At 49.8% G+C, this 27,286-nt stretch overlaps 1 protein-coding gene across 4 annotated transcripts in view; it reads right to left on the bottom strand.

Moving 5' to 3' along the window:
* EMID1 (EMI domain containing 1) overlaps positions 1-27,286 on the bottom strand; it is a 58,718-nt gene that overhangs the window by 6,749 nt on the left and 24,683 nt on the right. For 2 of the 4 annotated variants that reach the window (XM_069081612.1, XM_069081611.1), the window contains exons 4-14: positions 21,008-21,085; positions 19,682-19,743; positions 16,107-16,245; positions 15,669-15,719; positions 15,382-15,489; positions 14,093-14,212; positions 8,744-8,833; positions 8,446-8,498; positions 8,023-8,085; positions 7,147-7,191; positions 6,814-6,858 (exon numbers count right to left, since the gene is read on the bottom strand). In XM_069081612.1, the coding sequence (XP_068937713.1) occupies positions 6,814-6,858; positions 7,147-7,191; positions 8,023-8,085; positions 8,446-8,498; positions 8,744-8,833; positions 14,093-14,212; positions 15,382-15,489; positions 15,669-15,719; positions 16,107-16,245; positions 19,682-19,743; positions 21,008-21,085 (854 nt within the window). Of the gene's footprint in view, positions 1-646; positions 732-6,813; positions 6,859-7,146; positions 7,192-8,022; positions 8,086-8,445; positions 8,499-8,743; positions 8,834-14,092; positions 14,213-15,381; positions 15,490-15,668; positions 15,720-16,106; positions 16,246-19,681; positions 19,744-21,007; positions 21,086-27,286 lie in introns of all 4 variants that reach the window. The other 2 variants (XM_069081613.1, XM_069081614.1) reach the window with 2 other exon arrangements.

Raw genomic sequence — 27,286 nt, forward strand, 5'->3', positions numbered from 1 at the left:
AGTGGGCTCTGCTTCTCTCACCCACAAAAGCCCATAGCTCTAGGATCTGGCTCTATCACCCACAAGGTCCTGCAGCTCCAGGATCTGGCTCTGTCACTCACAAAGCCCTGCAGCTCCAGGATCTGACTCTATTACTTATAAAAATCAAGAGTAGTGGGCTCTAGTTCTGTCACCCACAAAGCCCTGCAGCTCCAGGATCTGGCTCTATCACTCAGAAGAACCTAGAGTGGTGGGCTCTGACTCCATCACCCACAAAGCTCCAGGCTCTGGTCCTATGACCTCCACGGACCTAGCGCCCTGGGATCTGGTCTTGTTATCTCTGAGGTCCTTCTGTCCAACAGATTACAGGGGCCAGGGTGAGGGGCAGGGACGGTTCTGTCCTTGCCTTGTAGCAGGGAAGGGAGACCCATGCCCCAGGATGCCACCTGGTCCAGTCACGCACGTCACGGGCAGGCTCCCCTGGCTGCCTCCAGTCACCTCCCCTTGTCCACGTGCTGGTCCCTTGGGCTGGGCTTGGCTCCGAGCCTGGCTGGGGACCGCTATCTGTGCACCTGTGGCAGAGGCCAGGAGAGCCTGGGCACCCCTCTCTCCCTCCACATGCCCTGCACTGAGCAGGCCGTTTGTCAGTCTGTCTGTCTCTACTCACCATAGAGCCCAATCATTGTTTCCAAGATTAAAACCCTTTCTGCTAAAATCTTCAAAGCCTCGCGTAGCTGGTGCAAACCCTCCCCCTGTGAAGGAAAGAGACAGATACAGCCGTGAAGGGGGTCCCCAGGCTGGGGGAGGGGTTGGTTCCATTCCAGGCTAAGCACAGGTTGGAAATGGAGGAGAGGGGAAGAGACTGGCAAAGCCCGGCCTGGCTCCCCCTCATCCAAGGCCATGCACTCCCGGCAGGCTCCCTCAGCATTCTGCCACAGCCCAGGGACTGATGCACAGACAGGTGGGCAGAGGGCAGCGTGTGGAAGGGGGCACAGGACAAGCAGACCTGGTGAGCCCCCAAAACCACACACAGAGATTCTAATGGGGGGATACATTGCAGCCAATCCTGAGCTCTACCCCAGATCCAATAATACATTGGCAAAGACTAGCAAGGACTGTCAGGTGGAAAGAGGGGTTAACCTTGTCCTTCGTGGCCCTGGGGAGGAGGGGGGGCAGAACCAGGTGCAGTGCAGGGGAGGGGACAAAGAGGCAGATTCAGGCTGGACGCCTGGAAAACTTCCATTGATCAAGAAGAACTGCCCCAAAGCAGGACAGACCTCGAGTCCAACCTCTTCATTTTACAGAGGGGGAAACTGAGGCCCAGCGAAGCTTCCCCTGACCTCTGCCTTAGGTACACAGCTGAAATTCTCCAGGGTTGAAGTGACTTGTCCAAAGTCCTACGGTGAGGATCACAGGGGCAAAGATGAGAACTGGGAGGGACCTGTTTTCTTCTCTGTGACATGGGGCCAGATGGCCTTCCAGCTCCAAATAAATGGATTCCTGATTTTTTTTTAATCTCTGATTTTACAGATAAGGAGACAGAGGCTCAGATAGTCACACAGGTGACAAGCAAGAGAGCAGGGATTTCAACTAGATCCTCTGACTCCAGCTCAAGATTCAGTTACTTTGCTGGGGCGGGGGCAGAGAAGCAAACATTTATTAAGCGCCTACTGGGTGCCAAGTGCTTTGCGAATCTCTCACAATGACCAGAAGGGATCCTCCAGGGCAGTTCTTAAATCCACGGGCCCTTTTTGTGGCCATAGGCAAGTCGCTTCTCCCTCCCTGGCCTCATATCCCCCTCTGTAAAATGAAGGCCAGGCCTGGGCTGACGGGTAAGGCCCCTTCTGGTTGGCGTCTGACGGGGCTACAGCAGCGTGTGAGGCCGGCCTTGGCCACCAGGTGGCGCTGTCGGACTGTTTGCTGGTTGCCCAGGAGACCAGGACTCCACCCCGCTAAGAAGGCCTTTTCTGCAGATTTTTCCTAGGGCAAGGTGCCTGGCATGTCTGCACGTCTCATCCCATTGAACCTCTGCCCTTGGGTCCTGATCGTTCTGGGAAGAAGGACTCACTCGCTGGCTCCTGAGGCTGCTCCTCCCTCCTTTCGGATGTGTGCGGGGGAAGACAGACTTAGAATCTGGCCTCAGAAAGCTTAGTGACCCTGGTCTAGTCACTTCCCTCTCTAAGCCTTAGATTTCTCATCTTCAAAATGACTGGGTTGGATTCCTAGCTCTAAATCCATGAACCTAGGGGTGGCAGTGAATGGAGCACCGGCCCTGGAGTCTGGAGGACCTGAGTTCAAATGCGACCTCACATACTTAACACTTACTAGCTGTGTGACCTTGGGCAAGTCACTTAACCCCAACTGCTCTGCCTCCCCCCCCAAAAAAAAAATCCATGAACCTGGGTCTTGAGTGACTGTCTCCAGAAGGGTCTGGGGTCCAGAGTGGTCCCCAAGGGTCACTACAGTGCCTGGGACAAATCGCAGCCTATGGCCCTCCCTCATTTGTATCAGGGTGGCCCGTGGCACCAGGAGGCCAGATGGGCTCGCCAAAGGGCAGCTTCAGCAGTGCTGAGCACGGGGAATGCGTTTTGAGGCCTTCCTTCCCAAGGGGGCGGTTGGGAGGCTGGAAGAACAGCTCCCTTGGGTCACTAGCATGACTGAGGAAGGTGGTTCAGGTGGGGGCCCACTCAGGATGCTAATCAAAGCATCCATGTGATGGCTCTCCTTATGAATTCAGGTCTTCACCCTGAACGTCCCACTGTGGGGAGGCCCCCCTCTTTTCACTACATGGGTTAGCTGCTTCCAAGGCTGATGCTAGATTTGGAGTCAGGGTACATGGTCTACTTCTTACTGGTTGTGTGACCCTTCCTGCAAGTCCCTTCCCTGAGCCTCATTTTCTTCCCCTGTGAAATGGGCACAATAATCTTCAAACTGTCTTACAAGGTCATTGTAGGAAACCTCAAAGCATCAGAGATGGGGACCCCTCCCCACAAAGCCCCATGCACCCCCGTCATGCCTCCCCTTTCCATCAGCCCTCCTAGGGAACAGCAGGCTGGGCACAGGCAGGGGCATAAGGGGCATGCGGGCAGGCATGAGCCAGGGTCCCTGGTACCTATCAGGCAAGTTGGGGAGGGGGTGGTTGGGGGATGAAAGTGTGTGGGAAGGTAATTGGGAAGGGGAGAGAGGGCCACGTGTGGGAAGACAGTATAGGAGACAGATCGAGGCTTGGTTCTCTAACGAATTCACGGAGTGCGTTGGGACAATTGGCTTCCCCTCTCTGGGCCACTGTGACCTCATCTGTAAATTGGGGATGGTCATTCCTCCCTGTCCCTTCTCGCAGCTGGCGAAAGAATGAAAAGGCATAATGGAGATGGAGGCCTTTGGAAAAGCTGAAACTCTTTACAAGTCCTGTTGTTATGGGAAACTTCACTATCATTCAATAACAATTATTCACAACTTCAATATTATGAAGTAATTATAATAACTATTATTATTGAGGTAGTGTGACCTAGTGGAGGGATCTGGCCTCAGGGTCAGGAAGACCTGAGTTCAGTTTCTGCTGCAGACATTTACTAGCTGTGTGACCCTGGTCAAGTCACCTTAACATTTCTCAGTCACCTCATCTATATATCAGGAGACTGGTCTAGAATTTAGCTCTTTTCAAACTGTGGGTTGAGCCCCCATCTGGGAGTCTCCAGTGCAAAAAGATGCCCTGGACTCAAGATGTCCTCTCAGGTCCCCTTTGTTCTAAACCATGGTCTTTTGATTTTCATGGGAATTGTTATTCTTATATTAAAATATGATAAAAGAGAATAATACGTGGGCAGCATGGAGGATTGGGTAGGCTCCCAGGCTTACCTCTGTCCCATACTGCCTGTATGATCCTAGCCAAGTAATTGAACTTCTCAGGGTCCCAAGTTACTCTTAAGACCTAAGTTGAGTAGGTGCTTACTTGCGTAAGTGGAGGGTTTCCATACTGATGAAATCTGCAGCTCTAGTCCAAAAAATACTACTACTAGTAATAAATAAGGATTTGGCATGATAAAAATAGGATAAAGCATAAGGAGAAAGGGCATGTTGCTTGGGTGCTGGTCCTAGGTCAGGCCTACCTGAGGGCCATACATCATAGGGGAAGATTGGGGGTGGGCCAGGGAATGGGAGTAGGGGGGAAACAGGAGATTTCGGGGAGGGAAGAAGGCAGCAGAGAGGCCTAGCCAGATAACTGTTCACTCTGGGAGCCACAGGTACAGAGAGCAAGGTCCTGGGGTCGCCCCGCTCCAGGGGAGCCTAAGAGATAGCAGGGCCCTCCCACAAGGGATGGTGGTATGGGGGGCGTGCAGGACTGGAGTTGGGGGAAGGAGCCCATTCCCACAGCTGTATCAATCCCTGATCCCCACCGTCAGGAACAGAGAAAGGTGCCCTGCTATTGTCTGGGAGTGGGGGGAGGCAGAAGAGGCCCCTCCAGGGCAAGCCCGACTCCCCACCCCCATTCCAAACCATTTCCTGGATGGTCTTCAGTCTCCCTTTTCACCCTCGGTCATTGTCAGTGTGCTGTGTGTTTTTGTATGCGCAGGTGGGGTTCTGCTCCCCTTTTTAGTGTTTCCTGAATGGAATGTAATTCCTATTTCTTGTGTCCATGAGTGTGGGAGGGCTTCCAGCTTTCCCTTCCCTCTAATAGAGAGAGCATAGGTTTGCGAGTTTGAGGTCCTGAGTTCTAATCCTTCCTCTAATGCTTACAGCTGTGCAACCTGGGGCAAGACACTTCTCTCTGTACCTCAATTTCCTCCTGAGTAAAATAAGGGGGGACTCAATGGCCTCTGAGGACCCTTGTAGCCCTGGGGTCCTTTGACCCCTGTAAATCTCAGAAAGGACAGAGCATTTGTTCTGAAATGGAGGAATAGAAGTAAAGAGAGGAGGGAGTGATGACTGTCTCCCATCCTTTATCTCAGTTCTGCCACTGACTGCTGGGGTGACCTCAGACAAATCCTTTCCCTCTCGGGGCCCCAGCCTCCCTCTCTGTGAGATGATGGGCTGGGTCCATCTGGTCTCCCGCTTCTTCTGGCAGATGAGGAAACTGAGGCCAGAGGCCAGGGGAAGGGACTTACCCAAGGTGACCCAGTCAGGGGCAGAACCGGGAGTCATACCAAAAGCCTCCCTATCCAACATTCTTTCCCAAGCTTCCTCCCAATGAGTCTAGGACCCTCCATTCCATCCTCAATCGCTTTCATTTCTGTCCCTTGCTCCCTTGTTACTGCCAGACTGGATTGTCAGAACAGTCCCTGCTAGGTCTCCCGGCCTTTCCTCTTTCCTTTTCCCATCCGTCCTCCATGTAACAGCTAACCTGTAGAGTGCCTGCTGTCACTCTTGTGCTCAAACACCTCTGGTGACTCCCTGCTGCTGCTTAGTCAAGCTCCATATGCCCTGCCTGGCCTTTTTTTAACTCGAAGCTCTTTCCAGGCTTGTCTCACCTTCACTGCCTTCCGAATGTCTATGATCTATGCCAAGGCAGACAGATCTTTGCCCCTAGGACACAGTCAGTGCTTCTTTGCTTCTCGGATTCTGGTCCAGCCCAGGCTCATCCAATCCAAGAAGCCGTCCAGTGATGCTTGCCTCTTTGCTGTTTCTCACACAAGACACTCCATCTCCAGACTCTGGGCGTTTGCTTTAGCTGTGCCTCATGCCTGGGATGCCCTCCCAGCTTCCTTCAAGTGCCAGCTTAAATGCCACCTTCTATAGAAAGCCTTTCCAGATCTCTGAATTCTAGAGCCTTCTCTCTAGTGACTATTTCCAATTTATGCGGCCTATGTCTGCGTGTATGTAGTGGCTCGCGTGTAATCTCCCCCATTAGACTGTGAGCTCCTGGAGGGCAGGCTCTGTTTTTGCCTTTCTTTGTACCTCTAGCACTTGGCACAGTGCCTGGCATAAAGGAGGAGCTTCCTCCCTCTGTTCTTGGCCAAGTGATCTCCCCTCTCTGTCTGTATAATGAGACCTCTGAGGGTCTGACCCTGCGATCCTTCTTGGTGACCCTGGGCAAGTCACTTCCCTGGGCCTTGGTTTCCTCCTCTGTAAAATGGGGAGTTGGACTTTGGGGTCCCTTCCTGCTCTAGATTTTGAGTCCTAGATGGAGGGAAGCCCTGATATATCGGCCTGAGGCACTTTCCACAGGGCCAGGGTGTACCCGTGCCCAGCTCCCTGGCTAGCAGAACTTGTTCATGGCACCTCGCATGAGCTCAGCACACATGGTAGATAGGAGCTTTTGTGTTCCTGCCTTGTTTCCTTATCAGACTGTGGGCAGGGGCTGTGTCTTATGGAAAGTCCATTATCTCTTAGTGCCCCCACTTGGGGCTCTGCACCAGACTCACTGACTGACTGAACGAATGAATGGTGTGGTATGGTTTGGGGCCTGCTTAGGGTGAGAGGCCTGCTGCCCAGCTCTGTCCTTCATTTGGGTCTGAAGGGTTTAGGGGTGAGGGAGGGAGGGGAGAGAGGCAGAGGCAGAGACAGAGAGCAGTGGCCTGCCTGGGCATGAGCTCACCCTCCAGGTCCCAATCCTGTGTGCATGCCCTCCCCCATGACACATACACGCTTTGGGACCCTCTTCTCACTGACCCCCGGGCCTGGGCTTGGTGTATGGGACCCTTGCAGCCAGGGCCCTCTGCAATGGACTAGGCCCCCATATCACCCCACTTCCTAGGGCAGGGAGAGTCTTCTGATGTGCTTAGAGGCTGGGGATGGGATGGACAGGGAGTATCTCCCCTGTGGGCCCAGTGGGGACAGGGGATGGGGGAGAGATGCCTATGAGCCCTTCTAGCCAAGGGTGGGGACTAATCTTACCCAATGGCCCTTCTCTCCAGGGTCACCTTTGGGGCCTGGTTCACCCTGAAACAAGAGAGACAGACAGACACAGACAAAAGTGAACCCTCTGAGGCCTTCTAGGCTGGGGGTCCTTCTAGGGCTGGGGCATTCATGGCCTTTTTCCAGGGGATCTGATGGAAGGACAGGGATGGTTGGGGAAGTGCTGGGCTCACCAGAGAGCCCTTGGGTGGGGGCTACTCATCCCATGGGTCCATTGTGGGAAGAAGTGCCCAGGACTGACCCTCTGGGAAGGCAGATCAGGAGTGAAGGGAGGCAGGGGAAGAAGAGATGGAGGGAGTCAGCTTCACCTACCCGTTCTCCTGCTAGGCCTCTGGGGCCTGGCTCTCCCTGGTAGCCCTGTACAAAAGAAGGAGATGGGGAGAGTTAGGGCACTGAGGGCCAGCAGGGTGGGGGGTCTCCCTGGGCTTTGGGGAGGCCCAGCACCAGTCAGGGCCATCCACAGCTCCTTCTCCCAGGTACCTAGCAGGCAGCCCTAAATCCAAGAGGCTGAGCCAGCCCATTGGAGGAGTCGGGAGGATCATGGAGGGGGCCTTCAGGAAGGCCTCACACCACCCCTGGAAACACCCAGGCTTGTCCAGAAGCAGCTCTGGCACAGTGGAAATAGCAGAGTCTGGAGCAAAGGACCTGGGTTCGAATTCCAGCTCTGCCACTTCCCAGGGTGCAACATCCTTGGCAAATACTTTTTCCTCTCTGAGCCTCAGTTTCCTCCTCTGTAAAATGAGGGCATTGGGCTAAATGACCTCTGAGTTCCCTTCCAGCTCTATGACCTGGTTTAAATCTCAGCTCTGCCACTTACTAAGCTAGGTGACCATGGGCAGATCACACCCTTTCTGGGCCTCTGCTTCCCACTTTGTAAAATGAGGGGGGATGGGCTAGATGATGCCAAAGGCATCTGATGTCTGCCCAGGACAGAGGATGGTGGTGCTCTGTTCTGTTACATGTTAGCTGATGTCTTCATCATCAGCATCTTTCTCTTCCTAGTCCTAGTCCTATGCCACCCATTCCCACCTTTCTTGATGCCGCCTAAAATGTCTTTGGTTTTTTGGTGGCCATATCAAACATCACATAGTAAACTTTCAGTCCTTCTCCCTCCCTCCCCCAAAATCCCACAGTCCTCTGGCCCTGAGAAGTGCTGGGCAGCCTCCTATAGTGGGTCCAGGTACTCACTCGCTCACCCTTCTCCCCTGGGAGGCCATTGGTTCCATCAACTCCAGATGGGCCTGGGGATCCCTGAGCAATGAGAGGAGGCATTAGTGACCAGGCCGTCTCCCCACTGCCCCCAGGGGATGGTGACTCAGGAGGCACAGCTGAGGCTGGGGTTCAGAGAGTAGGGTCTGTGATGGCTTCAGAGAGAGCACTCACTGCCTGAACAAGAGATCTGTTGGAGGAACTTGGGTAGGGAAGGCAGGAGACCCCTCAGGATTCAAGAAATTCCCAGAAGGGCAAAACTTAATGTTTATTACAGTCCAACCCAATAAGCCTACTGTGTATCAGGCACTAGAGATATAAAGTATGACCCTGACCTTTAGGAATGGGAGGGGAGGGATACAACATATACATAGACAAACACATACATGACAATTTTCTCACCATGTGACCAGGTGTGCCTGGAATACCCATGGGGCCTGGAGGACCAGGGGGACCTGGAAGGAGAGAAGAGGGGAACCCCCCCAACTGTGTCAGATGGGCTCCCATCTCTGGACTGGACCAAGTCTAAAGAGAGGCGTGACTACCCTCCCTAATGTTGCTTGTGGAGACCGACTTACTCCTCCTATCTGCATGGCTCCCTCTTTTCTCATCTGTTCTTCCAGCCTCACCAGGGGCCTAGGACCCTCCCGTCCCTACCCTCAGGAGATCAGCCCCACCTAGCTTCCTGGACCCAACTTACCCATGGGCCCCGTGGGGCCTGGTGGGCCCACAGGCCCCTGGATCCCAAGGCCCCCAGTTTCAGTGAAGGTGTTGGAGAGCAGTGGATCTCCTGGAGGGAGAGAGGAGGTGAGGGACGCCAGGGTCCACTGACATTCTGCCTTCTATCAGGAGGTTTCAAAGGAAGTAGATGGTGATAAGGGGGTAGCACTGAGCAGAGACGGCAATCTTCCTGCTCAGCCTTCAAGGTCCATTCTCAAGCCTCACCTCCTTGATGCCTGTCTTGGCACTCCAGCCTTTACTTCTCTCTGCTCCCCACTGTAATGTAAGTTCTTAGAGGGCAGGGACCCTGTCTTGGTGGTATGAATGAACTTGTTGGGGCTGGATTGCAGGCTCAGGAGGGATCAATGGTGCAACATGGCGGCCAAAAAGCATAGGCCATGTAAACAGTAGAAGGCTGGGGAGGCGAAGTCTGCTCCAGGCAGCACCCACATGAAATGTTGGGTACAGTGGAAGGGGACTAGAATGGGAGTGGAAGAAGAATGGAGATGCCATGGGAGAGTTGGTGAAAGGAACTGGAGGCATTGGTCCTCCAGGAGAGAAGACCACAGGAGATCAGCACTGCCTTCAAGGGTGTGAAGGACTCTCAAGGAAGACCACAGAATCTCAGAGCTGGGTTTCCTTTCTCTCACAAATTCTGATGCCGTACAGCCTGACTCAGAACCAACGAAGAATCCTTTCTACAATGGCCCTGACAACTCGTCTTCAAACCTCTCCTTGAAGACCTCCAGAGAGAGGCAACACACTTTTCCCCTGAGAAAACCCATTCCATGGAAGGTCAACTCTTATTTATTAAGAAGTTTTCTCTTGTGTTGGGTCCAAATTTGCCTTTCTGTGATTCCCACTCATTACGTCTAGTTCGGCCTTCTGTGGTCAAGCAGAACACAGCTAATCCCTCTTTAATAACACAGATCTACCACATAGGCAGGACAACACAACTCTTACATTGTAAGGGCTGAAACCACCCTACTCCACCTTAGCTCTGGAATCCTAAACTTGGTAAGAAGGGGTCTTATCAGATTAAGTGTGACGTCTTTGAAAGCCATTTGAAGAAGTGAAACGATAACAGATCTGCCCAAAAGTCTGTTCCAACTGGCTGGGGGATTTTGTTGTGCCCTCTGGGTCCTAAATGGAACCATTCTGTTATCTAGAGTGGGGATGGAGCTCGTGTCTTTCCAACTTCTGAGGAGCAAAGACTGAATGAACTGTGGGAGGGAAGAGATATGCTGAGGAGGGTCAATGGCTGTATAAGCATTGGTGATCAGAAGACAATAGGTTGGGGGAAGTCCTAATAAAAGGTTGGCTCTTTCCTCAACTTCCCTTTCTGGTGTATTGTTATTTATTAATAAATTAATTAAAAAGTTACTAGTATTATTTATATATAATAAATATTATATAAATTGTATTTATATAAACATTTCTATAATTACTATAATACATTATATTATTATACCGTGTTTCCCCAATAATAAGACCTATCCCGAAAATAAGCCCTCCCCTTACTGTGTAAGATTCCTCTAAAATAAGCCCTCCCCCGAAAATAAGCCCTATCGAGATTGCTACTGTAGTGAAGGTGATCCCCTGCACTACATGCTACCTTACGGTACCCTCTGTATGTACCGAAAGGTCCAGAAGGGGTGAAACGCACGCCGCACTCCGAGCTGCATCCAATCAGAGCTGCAGCAGTGAGCGCGTCATCCTGTTCTTCCCCAGTGATTTGCTTATTGAATAAAGGTACATTTTTTTGTTCACATTTACCTGTTTATTAAAATTGCTGTCAATGTTCATTAAAATAAGCCCTCCCCTGAAAATAAGCCCTCTGGTGTTTTTCTGTCCAAAAAAAATTAATAAGACAGTGTCTTATTATCGGGGAAACACGGTATATTAGACTACATTATACTAATATATTAATAAATGAATTAAAAGGTTATTAATATTATCTTAACATATAATAACCCTAACCCTAATGTTTACAGTAAACTGAGTTTTATCTGAACCACAAAGAGGCCATTTGTTAAATAGTTATTATTTAGTCATTTTGGTCATGCCCAACTCTTCATGACCCCATTTGGGGTTTTCTTGGCAGAGATACTGGAGTGGTTTGCCATTTCCTTCTCTAGCTCATCTTACAGAGAGGGAAACTGAGGTAAACAACGGTTAAGGGACTTGCCCAGGATCACACAGCTAATATGCGTCTGAGGCCAGATTTGGATTTAGGAAGATGAGTCTTCCTGACTCTAGGCCCAGCACTCTACAGATAAATATAAAAGTAAAGTTAGACAGAAAGCCCAGCCTCTTCCTGGATCTTAGGAATTATCCTAACAGGGGGCTCAGAGCAATTATGACTGAACTCATAATTTTTCCATTAGCGTAAACTCTCTAAAGGTGAAGAAGGAATCATATGGCCCTTAGGGGCCACTTACTGTCCCCTGGGCTTTAAGGAAGCTAATCATTATCACAAGGTACTGCAAAGTTTCTTCTCCTCCATCCCCAGTGTCATCTTCTCGTCCTCATCTTGTCCAAAAGAAGAGCATTAGAGAGTTTCTCAAAAGCTTTGTTAAAACTTAAGTAAATGCTATCCACTCTACAGAATTCTTTTGATCTCTCAGTCTAGTAACCCTGTCCAAAAGGGAAATGAGGATTAGCATGGCATAATAATATCCAGCATTCACACAAAGTGTTTTACACATATTATCTCATCAGATCCTTCCATCCACCCTGGGAGGTAGGTGCCATTATCATTCCCATTTTGCAGATGAGGAAACCGAGGCAAACAGAAGCTAAGTGATTTTGCCCAGAGTCACACATCTAGTAAGTGTCTGAAGCAGGATTTGAACTCAGGTTGCCTAGGCATGAACAGTTTTGATAAAGTTTTGCTGGCTCTTGTAATCGCCGCTTCCTTTTCCTATTGGTCACTAACCATCTCTTTAATAACACACTGGAGAACTTTGCCAAGAATTGAAATCAAATTCACAGGCCTAGAATTTGTAGACCTTTTTCCTCTTTTTGCAGATAAGATAATCAGGGCAGGTAGGTGGTGGATAGAGTACCAGACCTGGAGTCAGGAGGACCCAAGTTCAAATCCAGCCTCAGACACTTGACACATTTACTAGCTGTGTGACCTTGGGCAAGTCACTTAACCCTAATTGCCTTGCCTTCCCCCCTCCAAAAAAAAAAAAGGAAAAGAAGATAATTTTTTATTAGCTCTAAGGGTGTGGCCTTGGTCAAGGTATTCCCCCTCTCTGGGCCTTAGTTTTCCCTTTGGTCAAAGGAGGCTGGACCAAATGCGATTGCCTAAATTCCTTCCCAGATTGAAATCTTACAATTCTATAACATGTGCCCTGAGCTGGGTTGGCCTTAAGCATTGGAGGAGCAGTCGGACCTCTTGCAAAGATCATCACAAAGATGATGATGATGTTAGGACATTTCCATCTGTACTTAATGGATCTCAAAGTGCCTTATGCATGATACCTCATTTGCCCCTCTGCATGGCTTCATGGAAGCAGCTCTGAAGCCAGAGTTACAGGACCTGGGGAATCCTTCACCTCTCTGGGCCTCAGTTTCCCTATCTACAAAATGAAGAGGTAGGTGGAGATGATGTCTGGAGCCTGAAGTCTGGAGAAGTGACCAGACATCCAGTAAGAGTCAGAGGTAGGATTTGGTGCAGGCCATAAAGCCTTGAGGCAGACTCCCCTTAACTCATGATATCACCATGCCTGGAATTCCACCATTAGAGAGTTACTCCTTGGGTGTTGTATGCTAAAATACAATTACCTCTTAGGGAGGGGGCACCTTAAGCCCCTTATAACTAACTCCCTGAGAGGCAGATGGGGCCTTGGTTGGTATGTGCTGCGACAGCGACAGTCACCAGGAGAGACTGCACTGGGTCATGGATTTAGAGAGGTAGGGGATCTCAGACATCATTGAGTCCAGGCCCCCTCATTTTACAGGTGAAGGAACAGGGGCCCAGAGAAGGAAGCAGCTGCCCCAGTGTCCCAGCTAATGAGAAGCAGAGTCAGAATTCAGAGCTAGGTCCCTGCGCCCACACTCAGAGCTCTCTCTAGCAGGAAGCCTTGCCTCTCAGTTCTGAGCTTTAGCCATGGTGGACAAGGCATTGGGTCTGTTTCTTTCAGGGAGATCATTGGATGCAGGACTAGATTTGGACACCAGAGGGCAGAGCTTTCCTAGCTCAGTCTAAGCCGCCGGTGGTTTTTTTTTGTGAGCCTTTATATATGTAGGGGAGGGAAGGGATGAGAGGAAAGGGTGGCAGCTTCCCATCCCAACGATGGCCTCAGATCTTGGAATGGTAAAAAATAGAGACAAAGGACCTGGCACCATCACCTTCTACCAGTGTGACCTTGGGCAAGTCACTTAACAACTTGGCCTCAGTTTCCCTTTCTGTAAAATGAGGAATTGGACCACATGACCTCTAGTTCTGCAACCCTATCCTTTTGAACTCCAGATCTGGGTAAGCCTTTGACCATCCTGGAAAGTAGATAAAGTTGGTTTGGGTCTCCTCTATGTGACCTTGGCCAAATTATTTCCCTTTTCTAAGCTAGTTTCCTCCTTGGTTAAGGACAAGGTCAGATTAGATCATCTCCACAGGTCCTCCCAGATCTAAAGTCCTCAGATGTCTACGACCTCAGCCCCTCCCTGCAGGCCCCCATTGAGCCACATTCCCAGGTTTGACCCCTCATCTTTCCCAGCTCATCCCCCATCATGTACTTTGACGGAGAGTAAATTCTGACCCAGGGGTCAATGGTGAATCAAGGCCTCAGGAACGGTCCTATTTTCACTGAGTCTTTCAACGCCTTAAGCCAAAGGGAAGATTGGCTTTCTCTGTTCTGTTCTAACAACGCTTCCAGTTCTAACATTCTATGTTCTGTTTTCTCAGGTCCCATCTGGGCCAGATGTTCCAGGTTCTATGATTCTGTGTTCCTTCTGGTTCTGACATTGGAGGCTTCCAGGCCTCTTGGTGTGTGTGTGTGTGTGTGTGTGTGTGTGTGTGTGTGTGTGTGTGAGGGAGCTCAGGGGGAGAAGATGGCACCAAAAGTAGCCTCTGAGCTTTCTCTACATGCTATTAAGGGGTCCAGTACCCAGAAGGTTCCACACCTGGGGCAGGAAGGAGTCAGGTTTCTAGTTTCTCAGGGAGTGTGGGAGATGGAGTTCTTTCCTTGCCTTCCATTTCCCACCTCAGTTCTAGATGTGTCTGAAACAGAGTTTCTCTCCTCCCCCTCATCTGGCCCCCACCCTTGGTTTTCACTCTCATCTCTGGGGGCTCCACATCCTATCCCCCGCTCAGGAAACTCACCCTGTTCAGAGATCTGGGCTGTGGAGGGTCCAGTTGGGGCTGGAGGCCCAGGAGGTCCTGGGGGGCCCCTCTCTCCCTTAGCCCCATCCCGACCTGGGCTGCCAGGTGGCCCTTGGGGTCCTGGAAAACAATAATGAAAGAAAAAGGGAGGAACAGGGATAATTAACCATTGCTATGTGCATAGAATCCTGTGTTAGGCACCTTGGGGAGTGGGGGGTGGAGAGAAAAAACAGAAGGCGTTTCTGAACTCAGAAAGCATATAGTCTAACTGGGGAGATGGGACTATCTAATTCAATAAATATTTATTGAGTTTCTCAAAATAATCCCTGACCTCAAGGAATTTACCCTGTTGTAACCCTGGTGGGGAGGAAGGGAGGTTTACAATATGTACATGAGTCAGTAAATGCAAAATCCTATGAGAATACTAACCACTGGACTGGGGGTGGCACAGGGCCTGGAGGGAATCTGGAGGGTCTAAGAAGTGGGGGTGGGGAAGGAGAGCTATGCAAAAGCATGGAGGTGGGGAATGGCAGGTCAAGTCTGGAGTCCAGTTTTGTTGGAATTAATGGGGAAAGATGACAAGTTTGGGTTTTTTGGCACATTGAGTTTGAGATGTCCATGGGACATCCAAGTGGAGAAGTCCAGTTTAGACAACAGATAAATTAGAGGGTATTTCTGAAGAACTCCCCACAGGGTTCCTTTGAATAGTTGGGTTTCACTTATTAAGTGCCTGCTAAAGTGCTTTTGCACATAATGAGCACTCAATAAAATGTTTTTTCATCCATCCATCCATCCATCCATCCATCCATGCACTCTCACTTTTTACAGTGTCTGGCACATATAGTTGGTGCTTAACAAGTGCCTGTTGATTGACTACTGTGTGCAAGAACAGAGGGATGATGGATGGAGTACTGGACTTAGGAGTCAGGGGACGGGTTCAAGTCCTGTCTCCACTTACCAGCTGTGTGACTATGGGCAAATCACTTAACCCTCTCTAAGCCTTAGACAGCTCTTTAAGCTGAAAGTTATAGGTTAGGTATAGATTGGTAATCCGCCTTGGGGGAGGGAGTTCTCACATCTTGGAAACCTTGGTCTTGATATGTTGATATACTCTGTGTGTGAAGCACGATGATAGATACTGGGAGTGGGCGGAAGGGCTGACCAGGACTCAGTTGTGCCATTCCTACTCCCAATGCCGCCATCTTGAGTCCAGCCCCATCTATCCAGGAGGAGGTCCTTGTACCTGGCAGGACCTCCAGGGTCCCTGGCACGTTGTGCCCCACACTCACCTGGTGGCCCAGCTGGGCCCTTCAGCCCAGGCACTCCGGTTGGGCCCCGACTCCCTGTGTCTCCTTTGGGGCCAGAAGGCCCCGGTGGCCCAGGAACACCTCCTCGGCCTATGAAGGAGGTAAATGCCTGTCACAACCCAGCTAGGAGGCATAGGATGTAAGCCAGGAAGCATTTAGGGGGTGATGGGTGTGTCCTATGGGTTCCTGGTCTCCATAGTCTCTCCCTTCTCCAGGATCCAGCTAAAGGTCACCTCTCTCCCCAGTCTCAAAAAGGCAATGATACCTACCATCCCGGGTGAGCACAGTTCCCCTCCGTCGCTCTCCAGCTCCAGGCGGCCCTGGCATAGGGAGGGAATGGAGGGCATATCCATCATTGCTCTTACTGGGCCTGGGAAGACTCTTCAATGCCAGAACCCCTTTGAATCATCAGCTCCCCTTCCCTTTGGCCACCCCTAGGGAGGAAGTCTGGACTGACCTATTCTAGCTAATTTCCTTCCCAACCCATCCTCACAGCAGAATCCACCCCTTCCCCTCCGGATCTCCAGGCCTGGCACCTGCTACCTCTCCTTATACCTCATGAGTCACTTGGAGGGAGACATTTTTTAGAGGGAAACCACTCCCTTGCTCTGACTCTTTCCTTTGGCCCCTTTCCCCAGATAGCCTTACCTTTGGCCCAGTGGAGTCTACAACGGGATCTGAATTCAAATCCATCTGCCTTTACTCACCTCTGGCACCTTCATCTCCAGGGCTCCCCTGGGCGGCTGGCAATCCCCACAGCAGGGCTGGGTCCCCACTCCCTTTGGTCTCCCGTGGAACACCAAGGGACAGGGAGGCCGATGGCTCGGTCATGACCAGCACTGACACCTGGGAGGAAAGGAGTGAGATGGGCAGTGAGGAAGACAGGTGGAAGACCAGGCGCCAGAGTGGGGCAGGGAAGAGGGGTTGTTCTGGGTGGTGGAGGAGCAGAACCTTAAGTTCTATAACCAACTCAGTGTCACCAAATTTTTGAGCTAGAAGAGACCTCCTAGGTCAGTTAGACCAGCCAGGACATGATGAAGAATTCCCTCGACCATATTCCAAACATGTGGTTATCTCGTTTTTGCTGGGAAAATTCTGATGAGAGGCAGCCTACCACTCTCCAAGGCAGGTGGTGAGCAGTCCTCTTTGGGACAGTGATCCTGGCTGGAGTTCTTCCTTACATGGAGCCCAAGTCTCTGTGCCCCTTTGTAACCTCTGGGGCCAGAGGTTAGCCAAGGCTAGCAATTCCTCTTCCATTTGGCTGCTCTCCAAATGCTTGAAGATGATATATTTGGACTCCCTTTTTCAACTCGATCCCTTCCCCGATCCCCATTTGGTATGAATTACCTTCTTGGTTTCCCCTCTATGGACATTGTCTAGCTTATCAATATACTTTCCAATCCATGGTACTCAGAGCTGAATACTTGCTAGATATGGTCTGACCAGGGAAAATCACAGAGAGACAATCACCTCCCTAGTCCTCAACTTCTCCCTGCAGCCCAAGATGACAGTAGCTTTTTTGGCTGCCTGACACTCTATTGAGTCATTCTGAGCTTGTGGTCCCCTAAAGTCCCCAGATCTTTTTCAGATGAACCACTAGCTAGCCATTTTTTCTCTTGTAAGGTTGATTTCTTGAACTCATGTCTATATTTATGCCAATTAAATTGGGTCCCACTAAATTCAGCTCACTTCTCCAGAATGTCATAGCCATTCAGCTATCTCTTTCCGTGCATATTTTAAAAAAATATTCCCCCCGCCAATTACATGTTTAAAAATTGTTTTAAGTTTTGAGTCCCCAATTCTATCTGTCTCCCTTTCTCCCCTTCCCCAAGACAATAAGCAATCTGTTAGGTTGTACATATGCAATCATGTAAAACTCAGCGCATGATATTATTGATTTTAATACAAATCATTTATAAAAATGTGAAGTAGTACAGAGCCAAGTCCAGATCCCTGAGCCCCCCACTAGAGACTTTTCAAACTGACATGGATTCATTAATGGCTACTCTCTGAATCCAACCATTCAACCAATTCTAAATCCATCTAACTTCACTTTTTTCCACTCCACACCTCTCCCTCTTTTGCACAAGAAAAGTCATCAACAAACATTTAGCAAGTACTTACTTTGTGCCAAGCACTGTGTTAAGTGATTGGGCTTAGAATAGCTGAAGATGCCATTAACATTCAGCTGAGATCTAGGCAGACTGCCTCTACAGCATTCTGTTCATCTAGTTCAGGACCCTCATACAAAAAGGAAGAGGATCTGTCTCGCATGATTTGGTCTGCATGAAGCCACATGCAGATATCCACCAACCTTCTGTTTAATAATATGCTCTAGAATTTTGCCAGGAATTAAAGTCAAGTTCATTTCCCTAGATTTGTAGGTTCCATTCTCTTTTCCTTTTTGAAAATCAGGACAAAATCTAGTCTCCATGAGATCTCTCTCTCTCCTTCCTTTTCCTTCCTTCCTTCCTTCCTTCCTTCCTTCCTTCCTTCCTTCCTTCCTTCCTTCCTTCCTTCCTTCCTTCCTTCCTTCTTTCCTTCCCTTCCTTCCTTTCTCTCTCTTTCTTTCTCCTTTTCTTTCTTCTTCCTTCCTTCCTCCTTTTTTCTTTCCTTCTTTATTCCTCTTTTTCTTTGTTTCTTTCTTCTAACTAGGTCTCCCCATTTCACCCAGGCTAGAAGGTACTGGAACTATTCATGAGACCCAACTTCTTACTGATAAGTATGGGAGCTTGGAGCTGCTCAATTTCCAGCCTGATTTACCCTTCCTAAGGCAATATGGTAGCTCTGTGCTCCCAGGGACTCATTGGATAGGTGTCAGCCTTAGTGCAGACACCTGATTGCCTGAGCTTAGCACTTCCACCAGCCTCAGCCTCCCTTGTAGCTGGGTCTGAATGCAGGTAAGCGTCACCACTCCTGGCACTCCATGATCTTTAAAGTCTCCCTGACAGCAGCTCAGTCTTCATATTTGCCAGCTCTTTGTCTTGGAGCCTGTAATTCACCTGGGCCTAAATGCTGCTATTGACACTTGTGAGAAGTTAAAGGCATATATGCCATCTAACCTTATTTCCTTACTTATTTGGAGATATTCAAACCCTATTTGCTATTTTTGCTCTGTTCTCTTTGGTGCAAAGGTCATTCTCCTTGGCAAAGGAAACGGAAGCAAAGGATATTCCAGTAACGTCTGTCTTACCAAGGGGAGGTCAAGTGGGAGTGCAATAGACTTAGGCAATGGTTCTCCAAGACCCTTGGAGGTCCCCAGACCCTTTCAGAAAGTCTGCAGGGCTCAAAATGAATTCTATAATCACAGTAATATATTTAAATTTTGAATATGGTAACTATTGATGGATAGAATGCACACAAATAACTGATTTTTGGAGGATCCCCAATAATTTTCAAGTCTGAGAACTATGGGACTCAACCCCACAAGTCCAGACGTGATGACTTAGCCTGCCCACTGGGCTACTCTTTTTTTTGAGGGAGGAAGGCAAGGCAGTTGGGGTTACTTGCCCAAGGTCACATAGCTAGTAAGTGTGTCAAGTGCCTGAGGCCAGATTTGAGCTCAGGTCTTCCTGACTCCAGGGCCAGTGCTCTATTCACTGCACCACCTAGAGGCCCCGGGGTCTGACATGGGAGGTCATGGGATGTTCAAACATTAATCTCTTGATTAAGACTTTTGGTAAAGACATTGATGTGTTAGACGAATCAGAGGATCATTGATTTAGAACTGGAGGAAGCCTCGGGGGTCATTTAATTAGACCCCCTCATTTTACAGCTAATGAAAATGAGACCCAGAGAGGTTAAATGAATTTGTAAAATTATAGGTTTAGAGTGGAAGAAACCTTGCAGGTGTCGTGGATGAGAGCTGGTACTGGAACCCGGATGACCTGGGTTCGAGTCGCTGCCTCTGACCCATGATGGCTTGCATGAGGCAAGTCATATAACCTGGAAGTGTTCTGGTCGCTGACCTGCAGGGCAGGCCTTAATCTGCATTGGCAGGCTCCCACTCGCAAGGTAGAGAGAAGGTGGTCTGCTTGGCCCAGTGGCTTGAATTAGGCCCAACTGGCTGGAAATTACAGGTAGGTGTTAGGTAGGGGTGGGGAACCCAAGCCATTGGGCTCAGTACAAGGAAGTGAAACAGGCTGAGGGCAGGAGCACAGGGGAGGTATGAGGTGTAGGAAATGAGGAAAGGTGATGAGCTCCCTGTCACAGGTGGTATTCCAGTGGCTTCTGAGGGACAGCTGGGAGATCATGGCAGCTGCTGCCGGGGCGGGGCACTGACCTTGTCCTCCAGCACCTTCAGCCGTTCGGTCAGCTCAGCTACCTTGCTACAGTTTAAGCAGCCTGAGGAAGACAATGGACATGGTCAGACTCTACCGTTTCTCTGCTGGGGTGGGGGCATGAGGTGTGTGAGGGAGCCTTCCCCATCTTTTCTCTCCTCGACTCCCTGTGACATTATCCCCATTTTACTGATGAGAAAACTTTGGCCCAGAGAGGATACATGACTTAGCTAGGGTCACAGTGTGAGTCAGTGGCAGAGACAGGCCTCCTGACTCCCTCCCCTGACCAACGCTCTTTCCCCTACATCCCCCAGCTCTGCTGTTTCTTGTTGCTGGCTGGCTGCCCCAGCCTAGAGCTGCCCTGGTTTCCCTGGCCAAATTTGGTTGTGCTCTGGCCTTAGCAATGACCCCAGAGCTCTCCTTGCCTGAAGGGGCTTCCCCGGGGTCTCACTGGCTTCTAGGATCTTGGTCTGAAAGAGGGGAACTGATGGAAAGAACCTTCTCCAGCTCCAAGGACAGAAAAGGCTCCCTGCCCTCCCAGCCAGCAGCTGGGGGCTGGGGGTGGGCGGTGGTTGGAAGACTGGGCTGAGCTGGAGGCCGGCCACTCTCGGGGACCAGGAGCCTTCGGATTTCCCAGTGGTAATTGGGGTTAATTGCTCCTCATGCAGACACATAGAAACACTCCTGTTGCTGTAGCTGCCCAAGTCTCCATGGTTATATCAGGCTCTGTGAGCCCTTGTAAAGATGCAAAATCTCCCTCCCCACCCCCGGCCTTGGCTGACCCTTACCTCTCTTGGATGGGGAAGGTGGACCCCATTGTTTCTGTCATCCTGGTCAAACCACAATCCTCCTCCTCCCCTAAGCTCAGGGTTCCAGGCTGGAAGGCTGGTTTGGATTTCGTGCCCTGTTTCTGAGACCCTATTGATCAAGCTGCTTTAATGCCTCCCTTCTAAGCCTCAGCTTTCCCCTCTGTGCAATGGGCACATGAATCCTCCTTTCTGCCCCCTTCCTCCCAGGGTGGAAAGCATCTTGGCAGGGATATCCTTTCCAAGGAGAAGAGAGTCCTTTTCTCTCTCAGCTTCCTCTACCCCCTTCCTGGGCTCCCACGGAGACAAGGAGGGGTCTGCCCTCCATCATGACTTTCTGCAGCCTACCTGGGCATGAATGGGATGGTTGGAAGTCTGGCATCGCTCCAGATACCCCATCCTCCCTGAACACCTCAGATTCCTTTGTCCCACTCTCTCCTCCCAAGGAAGGCTCCCACAGAGTTAGGACATGGGCCTTCCCCAACCCCTGACTCTGCTCCACCAGGACCCAGAGGAACTCACCTGAAGATGCTGTGGGATGAAGGGCCATTCGGCGCAATGAGGGGCCATGCCAGCCAGGCTCCAGGGAACTCATGACATCTGCGATTGAAAAAGCGTTTTCCTAAGCAGGAGACTCCCCCGCCCCCACCCCAGGAGCCACCAGCCTCTTTGTGTCCCCAAACTCTTCCTTCTATGCACATGCAAAGGGGGAAGTTGGCCTATTTTACTTATGGGCAAGTTGAGTCCCAAATAGGTGGGGGCAACTGGCCCCCAAATCTCACAGCACATTGTTGGCTAGGCTGGGAACTGGCTGGGCCTCATCGATGACCCTCTCCAGGGTGCTGTCAATTTGTCCCTACACCGTCATCTCTCGGGGAGGGCCACGACATTTGCTAATAAAGTTCCAGAGCCATAGATCTGGAAGGAATCTCAGCCGTGTAGCACATAGTGCTGGGCTTGGAGTTGGGAAGATCTGAGCTCAAATCCTGCTTCAGTCACTCACCCATCACTGCCTGACCCAGTTTCCTTATCTGTAAAATGGAGATGATAACAGCACCTACCTCCCAGGGCTGTTGTGAGCATCAAAGATGACCTTGGTAAAGGCTTAGCACCCGGCCTTGCACATAGTAGGTGTTCTATAAATGTTAGCTATTGCTATCACCTTCATCTTCATCATCTCAGGTGCCATGCAGCCCACCCAGGCTGACCCGGACAAGACCGTCCCTCTTCCGCCCCTCACACAGTCATCCAGACTCTTCCTGAAGACCTCCAGTCATAAATACCCTTTCCCAGAACTGGATTTCTTGGGAGGAAGTGACTATTAGTGAACCAGAATCAAGGTTTTCAAATGAAAACAAGAACCGGTTTTGGGCAGGGGCTGGAAGCTTTCTTACCAGCCAGCACTGGGGTGGGGCCAAAGTAGAGAGATATTCAAGCCTGGCATGTCCCCAGCCCTCCTCCCAGGCTGTGCCATGTGGTACCCACATCCCTCAAGGGCTCAGACCACACTCACAGAGGGCTTGGACCTGGCTGCCTTAGCCCTTCATGCGATTTCTGGGGCCGAAGGCCACAGCTGGATGCAGCCAGGGCCAGCAAGGCAGGTGCCCAGCTGGATCGGGCTCCCCTAGTTAGGGTGGGTGACAGAAGCTAAGGAGTTTGGCTGGAAGGAGGAGGGGGTGGGGCCCCAGCTGATGGAGCAGATGTCTGTGTCCTGTCCATTTTTCCGAGGACCAGCCCAGTGAATTTAATGCCTGTTCGGTTCCTGGTGTCTCTCTTGTGCTGTTTATATTTGACTATTCACATCTTCTGTTCCCAAACTCTTTGTGGCAGAGACTTTTTCATCTGAAGAGTATGGAATGGGAGATAGTGGGCCCTCGATCATTAGGGGTCTTCAAATGAAGGCTCAGACTATGGAATGGAGGCATGGTTGGGAGAAGTGCCCCCCACCCTCCTACCATTTCTGAGTAAGATATAAACTCTCTGAATAAGGTATGAATCCCCTGGATAACGTGGGAATTATTGAATATGGTGTCTAGACGAGGTGTGAAGTCCCTGGAGAAGGTGGAACTTCCCTGGATAATGTGGGAATTGCCTGATATGATGTTAATCATCTAGACGAGATGTGAAGTCCCTGGAGAAGGTGGAAATTCCCTGGATAATGTGGGAATTCTGGATATGGTGTAAATGTCAGAAGGAGGTGTAAATTACCTGGAGAAGGTAGTTGGGATCCCCTAGCTAGCTGGGAATTGCTGGATGTGGTGGAAATTGTCTAGATAAGGTACAGATTACCTAGAAAAGATGGAAATTCCCTGTTGTCTGGATAAATGTGAATTCTCCTTGCCCAGAGCCTTCAAGAGCCACTGACAGAAGCAGTAAGTAATGAACAAATTAATGTAAACTCCTTGAGGGCAGGGATTATTTAATGGGAATCTCTGTATTCCTTGAGTGTCTGGAATAACATTGGCACTCAAGAATGACTTGTTGATTGATTAGCAATACATTAATAATTGAACTCATACATTAATGACTGGCTTTACAGATTGACCTGGTTCTTGGGCTTGATCATGAATGGGGAGTCTACCGAGAGGCAGACCTGGGGGCACAGATTACCAAGAGATGGATGGATGTAGAAATTCAGAGTTTGAGGAAAGATGGCAGACTGCTAGTGGACCTGGGACCCGGAGAGAAGCACTAATGTGGCTGGATGTAGGAGTTGGGAAGACAAGCAGAGGAAAGAGAGATGGACCAAGAGAGAGCAAAATGACAGAGAAGGTGGAAGGAAGAGGGAGAGGAGAAGAGAGGGGAGGGGAGGGGAGGGGAGGGAGGAAGAATTTAATGAGGTCCCAAATGGGAAGAAGGAAGAATTGGCATAAAAGGAAACCAAAATCAGGTGTTTCAAGGAGCAATCTGGATTTATCCCTTCACTGTTACTGTGTTATTTGGACCACATAGGTCCAGGAAGAAGATAGGATTCACCAGTGGGAAGGTTTGCTTGATACCTTCCAGAAAAAGGAAAATAATTTGACTGATTTTTGAAGGACTTAAATACCAGTCCCTTGTATATGTTATCTGACTGTATTTTTAAAAATTGATTAAGTAAAATCCGTCCTATAGTCTAGGTCTTGTTAGCCCAAGTACTTGCAGGAAACATGAGAACCCTTTCTGGGAAGAGACAGGAGCAGAATTCTGATGTTCCCAGGGAAAACCCTGGGTGGGTGGGACCAAAGATAGCTAAGGAGAGGTCCTCAAAGGGAGGTCACTTCTTCACATCAGACACAAGTGTCCAAGTGACACACCAGTTACATTGCAAAGATTCTTGCTCAGGTATGATTTGAACTAGATGGGCTTTGAGGTCCCAACCCCCAGAGCCTGTGTATCGACTCCCTCGTATCCCCCTAAAATGTACAAGGTCAAGAGTATGCTAGGTATGTAATAAATGAGACAGGTCAATCTCATTTTACAGATGGGAAAACTGAGGCCTAGAGAAAGGAAATTATTTTCCCAAGGTCATAAAGTCGAACACATTGCATGGAAAAAACCTCAAATTTCTATCAGGTTTTAAAGTTTGCAAAATGCTTTTCCTACCACACCCCAACAAGGTATTACTAGTACCATCATACAGATAAGGAGACTGAATCTCAGACAAGGTAAGTGACTTGTCCAGGGTCATACATCTAGGAAGAAGCAGAGCCAGATTGAGAACTGGAAGGCTGAAGTCACCTAAATCTAAACCTCTCATTTTACAGGCGGGGAATCTGAGGCTCCGGGGCAAGTGACCTCCCCAAGGTCACACGGGTAGAAATGGTCAGAACCAATATTTGAATGCAGGTCCTCCATTTCCAAATCTAGCATTTTCCACTAAAACACAACTGATTATCATTCCCATTTTTCAAATGGGAAAACTGAGGGTAAGTGGCCAGGATGACTAGAACAGAGCTTTGGAGCTGCAATCGTAGGAACTTCTGGTCATCTAGCCCAATCCACTCCTTTTGCAGGTGACCAACCCAAGACCATATGGAAAATACATTGCAGGGCCAGGATGTAAAGCAGAGTTTTTAAAACTTTTTAGCTAGTGTTCATTCCATCATCACAGGCTTTTGCTCCAGTAGTAGTTGGGAAGAAATGGGGGACAGAGAGGGAAAAAGGAGCTATTCTCATTTTCCAGACCAGTAGGGTGAGCCTCAGAAGGGGGAATCCTGTGGATAGAGCACTGGGCTTGGAGTCTGGAAGATCTGAACAAAAATCAAGCCTCAGGCACTTGCTAGCTGTGTGACCTTGGGCAAGTCACATAACTGGCTGCCTCAAGTTTCCTCATCTATAAAATGGGGATCAATAATTAGCACTTACCTTCCAGGGTTGCTGTGAGGACAAAATGAAATAATTGTAAAGCACTTTGGAAACCTTAAGGTGTTATATAAATGCTAGCTATATTATTATTATTCTATAAACATATCTGTTATTCTTATTGTCACACTGCATGCTGAGACCAAAGTCCAGGGTCAGAGGTGGTGGAAGGACCCCAGGGAATGGGAGAGACCAGAAGGGAGGAAGAGGGTGTGGGGATGAATCAAGGACATGGAAGGACTGGGGAGAAGGAGCAAGGCACAGAGAGAGGCCAGGGGAGGGTGTTTACAGAATCTGAACCCACAGGGTTGGGGAGCTGGTCTGGCAGGGGAAGACAGACAAGAAGGGCCATCTGCTTACAGCTGCTAACAGGAGAAGACTCATCCCCCTCTCCAACACCAGCTGTGTCTCATCCTAGACTCAGAGATTTTGGAGCTAGAAGAGTTTCACTCTGATCCCTGGCACCCCAGGCTCCTAGGCTAGAGAGGACCCCAAGGTTCCAGCTCTGGGCTTCATCTGGGAGAGGGTTCTTGTGTTCCCAGACTCCTTAGTGCTGACTGCCCTGGAGGCCCCTCCATCTCCCCAGAGGCCAAACTACCCAGCCTTGCGGTCTTCCCATTCCTTTACTCTCACTTCTTCCCTTCTGAGATCCCTTCCCACAGAGTCAGTTAAGGAGTTGGGGGGGGCTTAGCCATGCAAAGTTCCCCTCCCTCCCCCACACTGATCACAAGGACCAAAAAAAGCCCAAACAAATCCAGCCACCTTGTCTTGGAGGAGGTTCCCACAGCTGGCTCAAGGGAAGGAAGAAAAACTAAATCCCAACTCCCTCCACCTCAGTTCTTCTCCTGTCCTCAAGCAGGCCACTGCCCCCTTCCCTGAACATGGAAGGCTTGGTAAACTATGAATAATTGACTGGCTCTGCCTTCCAGATGCGGCCCACATGTTCATCGTCTAGCCAAGCCTCTGCCTTCACCCTAGGAGAGGGCACTGAAGGCCAGGGAAAAGGCAGCCCCGAGACCCAGAAGAATTAAATTGCTTAGTCAATGTCACAGAGCTAGGGAGGGCCCGAGGTAGGATCTGAACTCAGCTCTTCCCGACTCAAAGTCCAGTGTCCTATCTACTGTGCTATCTTGCCTCTCAAGTCAGTGTGGAGGGACTGGAGAACAGACTTGGAAGCTAGGAGTGGGCTCTCTCCTTCAACACCTGTCTTCAACACATCGAGGCAGCCTATCAGACAGAGAGCCAGACTGGAAGTCTTGAAGGTCTAACCTTAAATCCATTAGATTGTACGCTCCTTGAGGGCAGGAACTGTCTTTCATAAAAAGAGCCACTCACTCACTCTGTGGCTCACTATCGCCTATTAAATACATTTCATCAGACCACGGGATTTAAAATTGGCAGGACCCTTGACCTCCATCTAATCTTGCCCTGTAGTACTGATCAGGAAACTGAGACCAAAGGCAAGGAAGGTCATATAGGTCATAAGGAGAACAGCCTCTATTTAAACCCAGGTCACCCTCTGATCTCTCTAGGTCAAATGCTTTCACCTAGGCATTCAAGGCCCTTCACAATCAGGCCCTGACCTTCCCAGACTTATCTTACACTGAGATGCTTACTGACATTTTTTTTGGCCTGGGACATGCGGCATAAAATGAGTCTTTGGATACTGTAAGGCTATTGTTGGGGAGGCCGGGAAGGGAGCTGCCATGTGATGGCTCCCATTTCAATGAATTATTCACCCTTATCCAATGCTGAGAAAAGTTGTTTCTAAGCTACTGAAGGACTGAAAGTGCTGTTCCCTCCCCCTTCGTTTCTGGGCTCCCTAAGGAATAGGCCCATTTGCAGCACCCCAGGTACGCCTTGTTTGCTGTCCTCTGTAGGCTTCCCATGGCTCCATAGCCTTGCTGAGGGTACTTGCTATCCCTGAATGAATCTCTTCTGTGTCCCCTGGGACACAGTAGGAGCTTCATAATTGCTTGTTGGTTGATTGAGTGCCACTTGCTGAAACCCTAGCTATCCTTCAAAGTCCAACTCAAGCCCACTCATTCTTTTTTTTTTTCATAGATTTTCAGATTCATGTGTGATCATCTTTTTATTTTTTATTTTATTTTATTGCTTTTTGGAGGGGGGAGGGTAGGGCAATTGGGGTTAAGTGACTTGCCCAAGGTCACACGGCTAGTTTGTGTGTGTGTGTGAAGTATCTGAGGCTGGATCTGAACCCAGGTCCTCCTGACTCCAAGGCCAGTGCTTTACTCACTGTGCCACCTAGCTGACCCCAAGCCCACTCATTCTTAATCTTTCCACTCAGTGATTAACCAATTAACTGCCCACTGTATGCAGGCCCTGTGCTGTGTGGGAGGAGAGATGAAGCTTTAGCTGCTGCCTCCTCCATGAAGCTGTCCCTGATTCATCCCCTCTCCCATCTAGGAACTCCTCTGGGGAGGCAAAAACCAAGGC

Source organism: Petaurus breviceps, unplaced genomic scaffold (assembly GCF_028583685.1).
Source record: "Petaurus breviceps papuanus isolate PSGF00001 unplaced genomic scaffold, PetGlider_PUasm1.0 99, whole genome shotgun sequence".
Taxonomy (NCBI): Eukaryota; Metazoa; Chordata; class Mammalia; order Diprotodontia; family Petauridae; genus Petaurus; species Petaurus breviceps.